This window comes from Myotis davidii, unplaced genomic scaffold (assembly GCF_000327345.1).
Source record: "Myotis davidii unplaced genomic scaffold, ASM32734v1 scaffold902, whole genome shotgun sequence".
Classification (NCBI taxonomy): domain Eukaryota; kingdom Metazoa; phylum Chordata; class Mammalia; order Chiroptera; family Vespertilionidae; genus Myotis; species Myotis davidii.
The window spans coordinates 2,585,568-2,594,237 of record NW_006293951.1 but is presented as its reverse complement, the minus strand read 5'-3'; the positions used below and the strand labels follow the sequence as shown (position 1 = coordinate 2,594,237).

General features: G+C 40.9%; 1 protein-coding gene across 3 annotated transcripts in view; it reads left to right on the top strand.

The window, feature by feature from the left end:
- FGD4 (FYVE, RhoGEF and PH domain containing 4) overlaps window positions 1-8,670 on the top strand; it is a 152,485-nt gene that overhangs the window by 122,624 nt on the left and 21,191 nt on the right. For 2 of the 3 annotated variants that reach the window (XM_015566609.1, XM_015566608.1), the window contains exons 6-8: window positions 692-837; window positions 1,501-1,657; window positions 4,742-4,880. In XM_015566609.1, the coding sequence (XP_015422095.1) occupies window positions 692-837; window positions 1,501-1,657; window positions 4,742-4,880 (442 nt within the window). Of the gene's footprint in view, window positions 1-691; window positions 838-1,500; window positions 1,658-4,741; window positions 4,881-8,670 lie in introns of those variants that run through there. The other variant, XM_015566610.1, reaches the window with a different exon arrangement.

Here is an 8,670-nt window from a genome sequence, read left to right as displayed (position 1 = left end):
TAGCTAATATTGCAGATTTTTTTTGTCTTTATGATACCTATTATTATCCATATGCAGGAGAAGATTTTTTTGTCCTCATACCAGGGTTTCAAGTTTTGCGTCATTTTTTACTAAAAAGCAGGAAGACATTAGAGAACTGAAATATTCTTTTTTCATCCACTGACCAGTTATTTATTAAGTACCCTTTCTTCTTTAGAAACTAAATTATGATGTCTTCCCTCCCCAAGTTGTGTAGTTTTAATAGAAAAAAAGAGACATATGCCAACAACTGACAATGCCAGTAAAGGCAATATGTAGTAAAGGACATAAAAATCATTCAAAACATAAACAGGAGTGGAAAATGCCACAATTATGAGGTGTATGTAAAGTTTTTTTGTGTTTTTTTTTTTAATCTCTTAATTCTACTTATGGATTCGAAGGGTAAATTCTGTTAACCTCAGTTGGAAATTCTCTGGCACAAAAAAGGTTAACATCCCACAAAAAGAGGCAAAGTTTCCTAATTCTAATTCCTGGTTCTTCTTAACCAAAGTACATACTCAGTCCTGTAGTTCAAAAATGATTGATTTCTTGAACCATGAACTTTTCCATTTTTTCAACAAAAAGTTGTTAAAGAACTTACTATGTGCATAGCACAGTGCCAGGTGGTAAGCCAATAAATTTGAAGTAATGTTTGCTCTATTCTCTTATCCAGGTATTTTATTGCAAACTATTGGAAGAGGCCAATCGAGGCTCATTTCCAGCAGAGATGGTGAATAAAATCTTTTCTAATATTTCATCAATAAATGCCTTCCATAGTAAATTCCTATTGCCAGAACTGGAGAAACGAATGCAAGAATGGTAAGGAGTAGATAGCAAATGATATATCTAAGGCAGTCATACTTGATGCTGTGTTATTCAGCTTTTAAATTGCAATACTTATGTTACACAGAGCTTTAGCCAAATATTTGGGCTAAATTTTTATACTATAGACCAGGGATCCTCAAACTTTTTAAACAGTGGGCCAGTTCCCTGTCCCTCAGAGCATTGGAGAGCTGGACTATAGTTTAAAAAAAACAACAACTATGAACAAATTCCTATGCACACTGCACATATCTTATTTTGAAGTAAAAAAACAAAACGGGAACAAATACAATATTTGTATTTGCATGTGGCCCGTGGGCCGTAGTTTGAGGACCCCTGCTATAGACCAATAATAGAAGGTGTACGTTTTCAACTTTAGTTAAAAGGGTTTCATCTCTGCTCTTCAAACTGTTTTTACTAGTGAAGATACAATGTTATGAGTTATATGGAGCTTGAAGATTTTCTTAGTATCACTTTTTACTATTTCATTCCTAAACTTCGTTTAATTCTCTACCTTCCTTCATTTTCTACCAATCTCATAGCAGAGTGAATCTGATTAAGTATAGGGTGTGTGTAGAAAGGTGATTACTTCTTTTGAAGTCCTGTTAATTCACTCATTCTATAAGAAATCTTAATGACTTGTTTCTATATCTTATACAGGGAAACTACTCCTAGAATTGGTGACATCCTCCAGAAATTGGCACCATTCCTTAAAATGTATGGAGAATACGTGAAAGGATTTGATAATGCAATGGAATTGGTTAAAAACATGACAGAGCGTATTCCCCAGTTCAAATCAGTAGTTGAAGAAATTCAGGTAATATGACTCTTTTGTTTAAGGCTGTGCAGTAGTTGTTCTGTCCAAATCATAAAGTTTCTAGATATAAAATTTAGATTGTGATATCTGTTTGAGATACCTAGCCAAATTCCTTCAACTCTGAATTATGTAAAAACCATCTCTGCATAATTAAAATATTGAGCATAGGCCATGTGTTGAGCAGTAAATTCTCCATTTGCTTTTAAGAGCAAGAGAGTGCTTTTATTAGGGTCCATGTAAATTACAAAGTGAATTCCCATTTAGTTCTGTGCCTCTCTTGCTTTCTTTCAGAGGTTGAAATGTTGAAATGAAAAGAAGTGAATATAAAGAACTAGAGGTCTGGTGCATAAAATTTGTGCGGGGGGCGGGGGGGGCGGCTTAGCCCAGCCTGCACCCTCTCCAATCCAGGACCCCTTGGGGGATGTCCGACTGCCAGTTTAGGCCCGATCCAGTTGGACATCCCTCTTACAATCCAGGACCACTGGCTCCTAACTGTTCATCTGCCTGCCTGCCTGATTGCCCCTAACTGGCCCCCCTGCCAGCCTGATCACCCCTCACGACCTCTGCCTGCTGACCTGATTGCTCCTAACTGCCCCCCCACCACTAACCTGGTTGCCGCCAACTGTGCCCCCTGCCAGCCTGGTCACCCCTCACTGCACCCCCTGCCTGCCTGGTCACTCCACATAGCCTGCTGTTCAGTCGTTTGGTCATCCCTCACTAACCCCCCTGCCTGCCTGGTTGCCCCACTCAGCCTGTTTGGTCATCTGCTCAGTTGTTTCAGATGTGATGGCCCCTGGCTCATTATATATATAGATGATGGTTATAGTTTTTCTCTCATTGATATTTCTGTCTTCCTCCCTCTCTCTTTAAAATCAATAAGAACATTGTTTAAAAAGAATGATTGTTATAAATTCTGATGTTTTAGAAATATAATTATTCTGGATTTTTTGTGACTTTATATGATTAAAAAATTTTTTTAAATTTTTTGTGACACCTGAATAATACATTTTAATAATACCATAGTAATTTCTATTTGATTCTCTAGTCGAAGTTGCTAATAACTATTCTGTGCCAAAGTTTAAATATTTTAAAAAAATTCTTTAGATCACATGCGTTTCTGGGGTTGGGAATTCTGTGCCCCTTGACTGCTCTCTTGTGTTTCCTCTTCTCTCTGTTTGCCTGGCGATACTGTATCTAAGGTGCTTACCATGGAGCTTGTTGCACAATAAGTCCTCACTGCACGATGCTGGTGATGGTGGTCATTATTTTATCAAATCAGAAATCTGTCTCTACAATGTCTGTCATCTCCATATTATGAGGGAATGATGAGACTGTAAAAGGCGCAATGGATTGAGAATCAGCTAAACTAATTTAGAATCCTCATCTGCCACTTAAAATCATTTTACCTCAGAAAGCTGTCCTAACTCTCCTGAGCCACAGTTTCTTTATGTACAAATTTTGGGATCAGTAATATTTTCTCTGATGTGTGTGTGTGTAATATGTTTGTTAGAGAAAGTCAAAAGAGATCACTAAACTTATAACAATATTTGCTTATTTATTTATATTATTTTTAAAAATATATATTTTATTGATTTTTTACAGAGAGGAAGGGAGAGGGATAGAGAATTAGAAACATCAGTGAGAGAGATACATCGATCAGCTGCCTCCTGCACACCCCTCCACCGGGGGGTTGTGCCCGCAACCAAGGTACATGCCCTTGACTGGAATCGAACCTGGGACCCTTCAGTCCGCAGGCTGACGCTCAATCCACCAAGCCAAACCAGTTAGGGCACATTAATATTTATTAAGCAAAGCCATTACCCCTCAGCTTCCACGCTAATTTCAGGCTCTTTTTACATTTCCTGGTTTACAATAATGACTTCCACACTAGCTTCCCCACATCTTCCTAAAGCCATATTGCAGTAGGTTGATCTTAGTAGACCTCTAACGGTATCACTCCCCTGCATGAAAACCTGAAACAATACTACGCTCAGTTTGACATTATTACACCAGATTACTATTTCTTCTTCATCCTGTTTCCATACAAATATATTATTTGCTAACAAAACTCGATTGCTCCCTTTTATTGACCATGTTTCATGCCCCACTGCCTTGGGCTCGTTCTCCAAGGTCTCTCTATCTTCATTTGCCTCCTGGTCTTCCTCCGGGGGCCTTCCCACCCAAAGCCTGCCCTCATCCAAGTTCAGGTTAAATGTTCCCTTCTCTGCGAAGCCTTTGGTTTCTTATTTGCTTTAATTGCTAACCATATCTTAACATGACTTGTATAACCTTGCCTTAATCATGCTATGAGTTGAATAAATATGTTAAGAAGATTCATGCTTTGTTTAATATGAACAAGAACACATCTTACTTTTCAAGGAATCTTTTCCCTTTCTTATATCAGCAGCTTATTGAAAACAAATGCTATAGACTCAATTTCACCCAGGAAAAAATAAATCTATTTAAGGAGTTGGTTTCTAATGGAAAAGAATGCTATGACCTAATGAAAAATGGAAAAATTCTGACAGATAATGAAACGATCAGATCTTGTCATTCTGTGTAGAGTCTTTTTTAAGTTCAAAGGAAATGATGTTTGTGGTGGCCTTATTATAAAATAGTTTCTGCTGAGTCCAAAATCATTTAGTAAAATTTTTCTTAGTGAAGCTCATTAAATAGTAGGTGCTTCTTTTGAAAACCTCTACAGTATGATTTAATAATATGACCTCACACAGACTTGTAATGACTAATTGAAGTGGTTGCCAGCAATCTGGAATTTTCTTGCTTAAAATCCTGCTTGATTTTCCTTTCTGTTCTTACCCTTGGTTGGTGGTCCTCAAACTGCAATGGAAGAATCAGGGATTCCAATGCACATGCCCAGGCCCTAACCTCAAAAATCATAGTTTCATAGATTCGGATGGGGTTTAAAATTCCTATTTTTATTAGTACTGCAGTTATATCTAATTCGGATGATGCATAGACTGTGTTTTGTAGGGAGATACTGCCCTGGATGAAAGCTCTGTATTACATTTTTCAACTAGCTAACCTAATTTTTAAATCTTTCTTTACAAACCTTTCTAATTACAGAAACAGAAGGTCTGTGGGAACTTGACCTTGCAGCACCACATGCTGGAGCCCGTTCAGCGGATTCCTCGGTACGAGATGCTCCTGAAGGACTACCTGCGGAAATTGCCCCCTGACTCTCCAGACTGGAATGATGCGAAAAGTAAATGCATTCCCCGCTCTTTTCTATTATGGGATAATGTAGTGGCCAAGCAGCTTTGTGATTCCAAAGCAAGATATAGGTCTGATAGGCACTTCAGGAAAATATTGGTGCCAGGAAATAATCTCACTGGATATTGTTAACAGCACCTCAATTAGGCAAGCACTTTAGAGCAATGCAAATCACATTTCTCTTGCTGGTTTCTCATTAATCATTAACTCTGAAATATAAAACTATAGTCTTAAAGTCCTGGCCCATTTGGCTCTGTAGTTAGAGCGTCGGCCTGCGGACCATAGGGTTGTGGGTGTGACTTCCTGTCCAGGGCTCGTACCTGGGTTGCAGGTTTGATCCCCGGCCTGGAACTTGGAGCCTGTGGGAGGCAACTAATCAATGTGTCTCTCTCACATCGATGTCTCTCTCTCTCCCCGCCCCTTCCTCCCACTCTCTCTAAAAATCAATGGGAAAAATGTCCTAGGGTGAGGATTAATAAAACAAGCAAACAAACTATAGTCTTAGAGACATCTGGGATTGCAATACACAATTACCTTCTCACAGGAAGAGTACAACCATCGGAATTACCAGTGCTGCTGGTTAATTAGATAGGTTGATGCATACCGAGAAAGATGAGATGGCATTTATTATCTCAAAATAACCTAAGCAGTGTTGGCTTTACCTGTTCAGAAGAGAAAATGATGCTATATACTGTCAGTTAACATTTTCCCGTGAGAAAACGTTATTCCTATTTTGCTAGTTGTCTTTTATTTTATAGAAGACTTGTCATGTATGTCTAAATGAAAGGCTTTCTTTAAAGCTTAAAGGTTTCAATAATGTTACTTTCTTGTGTACTTTAAAAAAACCTGTTAGTGCCCTAGCCATCTTGGCTCAGTGGATAGAGCAGGGGTCCTCAAACTTTTTAAACAGGGGGGCAATTCACTGTCCTTCAGATCGTTGGAGGGCCGGACTATAGTTTAAAAAAAAAAACTATGAACAAATTCCTGTGCACACTGCATATATCTTATTTTGAAGTAAAAAAAACAAAACGGGAATAAATACAATATTTGTATTTGCATGTGGCCCATGGGCCATAGTTTGAGGACCCCTGGGATAGAGCATCAGCCTGCAGACTGAAGGGTCGCGGGTTTGATTCCGGTCAAGGGCACATGCCTGGGTTGTGGGCTCAATCCCCAATGGGGGGCATATAGGAGGCAGCTGATCAATGATTCTCTCCCATCATTGATGTTTCTATCTCTCTCTCCCTTTCCCTTCCTCTCTGAAATCAATAAAAATATATTTTTAAAAAATCTATTAGCTATGAAAGTTAAGAAATAGAATTGGGTTTGTATTCAACAAGTATTAACAATACTGGTGTATAATCTTAAAGCATTGCTACTTCCTCTAATAATTTCTTGTCTTCCATTAAAAGTGTGCCTTGATAAGAGATGAGGATCACAAAACACAATCTTTGGTCTAGGAGCCTGAGTATTTTTTTTTTTTGAACACAGGCTCTGATTTGATTCTCCCACCATCCAAGTGAGTCAGTGACCGCAGGAACTTCTCTTCTCCCCTTTCTCCCTCTTCCGTTTAGAACTTTCCTGACTTGCTGTCTTTCACTTTTTACACATCTGGCCTGAGTTCTTGGTGTTAGTGGCAGAACTGGTGGTTGGGCTGGAGGTGGGAGTTACTACTGCTACTCCTCAAATTGGTCTCCTGGGCAATGGTCCCAGCCTGTCTTGCTTTGTTTTCCTCTCTCATGGATTCTGTGTGGAATGCACAGAATTGCCCGTATCCGCATAATTCTCCAGAATGTAAATAAAATTCCGTTTCTTCTATACTTAAAGACTCTGACTTCCTCTTCTGTGCTAATGTCAAAAATGACAAAATTGGTAACGCGATATTTTATTATTCTTTTTGATTTCCCGTTGTGACTTACACTAAAATTCTAAGGAAATCACAGAGGGAGACATAAAAGTCGGGAAAGCAACAAAAGTGCAATTTGTTTAGTAATGGAACAAAGAAGACAGAAAATTTGGTCCAGAGCCAATAGGTTGTTGTAACAGAATTAACCCAACCAGGATTCACAAGATAGAAAAGAAAGGAAGAGAGTAGGACCTGACTTAATATTGAGAGCATTCCCTGGGGTGGAGCCGGCAGGAGACCTCAGCTTCCCCAGCTTCACCGGGCGCCCCAGGCCCCCTACCTTGCTCAGACTATGAGTTCCCAATGCCATCTCTCCATACCACCCACCCCTGCAGCAAAACCCTCTATCAGCATTGGCTGAAGCTAGAACTACAGCTGTCTTTTCCCAAAGAATGTTAGTTCTACTTAGTGGTTAAATTGCTCATAAAATCAATAAAATAATACCACTGAAATGTTGTAGAAATTTGAGTCAGAAGATTTGGGTTTAAATGTGGCCCTTTAATATCATAGTTGTGTGACTTTAGCCAAGACACATCACACTCCATTTCTTTCATCTGTCAAGTGGAACGAATATACTTTCCATTCAGGGTTATATAAGAAGTAATTGACCTAATACCTATGAAAGCACCTGGCAGAGGGCCTTGTCCCAAGCTAGTGTACATGGTGTTTGCTGATTTTGAAAGTTCCATTATGGATTAGATCTATCTGAAAGCCTAATAATTATCAATGAGGAAATACCATTCAAGTTCCAAGTATTGATCTACTTACAAATGAACTTTTGAAAGTACAGTAGGTCCTCGGGTTACGTCGGAGATCCGTTCCTATGGCTCAACATAACACAATTTTCGCCGTAAGTCGGAACCCACCTACATAAGCACCTACGTCACTCACATGGAGCACATACACAGCAGTAATGAAGTGAATCAGTAAAAAAATTTAAAATAAAGAAAATAATTGCTGACCTTTACTTGTGGTAACTGCACCCTCTCCAATCCGGGACCCCTCGAGGGAAGTCCCACTGCCGGTTTAGACCCGATCCTCATCCCTCTCACAATCCTGGACCACTGGCTTCTAATTGCTCGCCTGCCTGCCTGCCTGGTCGCCCCTAACTGCCCCCCCCCTGCCCCCTGCCGGCCTGATCGCCCCTCACTGTCTCTGTGTGCCGGCCTGATCGCCCCTCACTGTCTCTGTGTGCCGGCCTGATCGCCCCTCACTGTCTCTGTGTGCCGGCCTGATCGCCCCTCACTGTCTCTGTGTGCCGGCCTGATCGCCCCTCACTGTCTCTGTGTGCCGGCCTGATCGCCCCTCACTGTCTCTGTGTGCCGGCCTGATCGCCCCTAACTGCTCCCCCCGCCGGCCTGGTCACCCCACACAGCCTGCTTTTTCAGTCGTTTGGTTGTCCCTCACTAACCCCCCCCTGCCAGCCTAGTCATAGACAGCCATCTTGTGAGGATGTGAGGGTTAATTTGCATATCACCTCTTTATTATATAGGATGGGAGATGGCGACATAACCACGAAACGATATAACCTGAGGAGTATCTGTATCCAGTTTGTAAATGGAAATTGCCTCCTGCTTTTATTATGTATTAGAGGCCCAATGCACGAAAGAGTAGGCATTCCTTCCCCCGGTTGCCGGCACCAGCTTCCCTCTGGCACCTGCGACCCAGGCTTTCCTCTGGCTGCTAGCAGGCACCCGGGACCCTGGACTTCTGTCATAGCCCTGGCTTCGTCCGGTCTAATTAGCATATTATGCTTTTATTATTATAGACTAGAGGCCTGCTGCACAAAAATTTGTGCACTCGGGGGGGGTCCCCTCAGCCTGGCCTGTGCCCTCTCGCAGTCTGGGACCCCTCGGGAGATAACGACCTGCTGGCT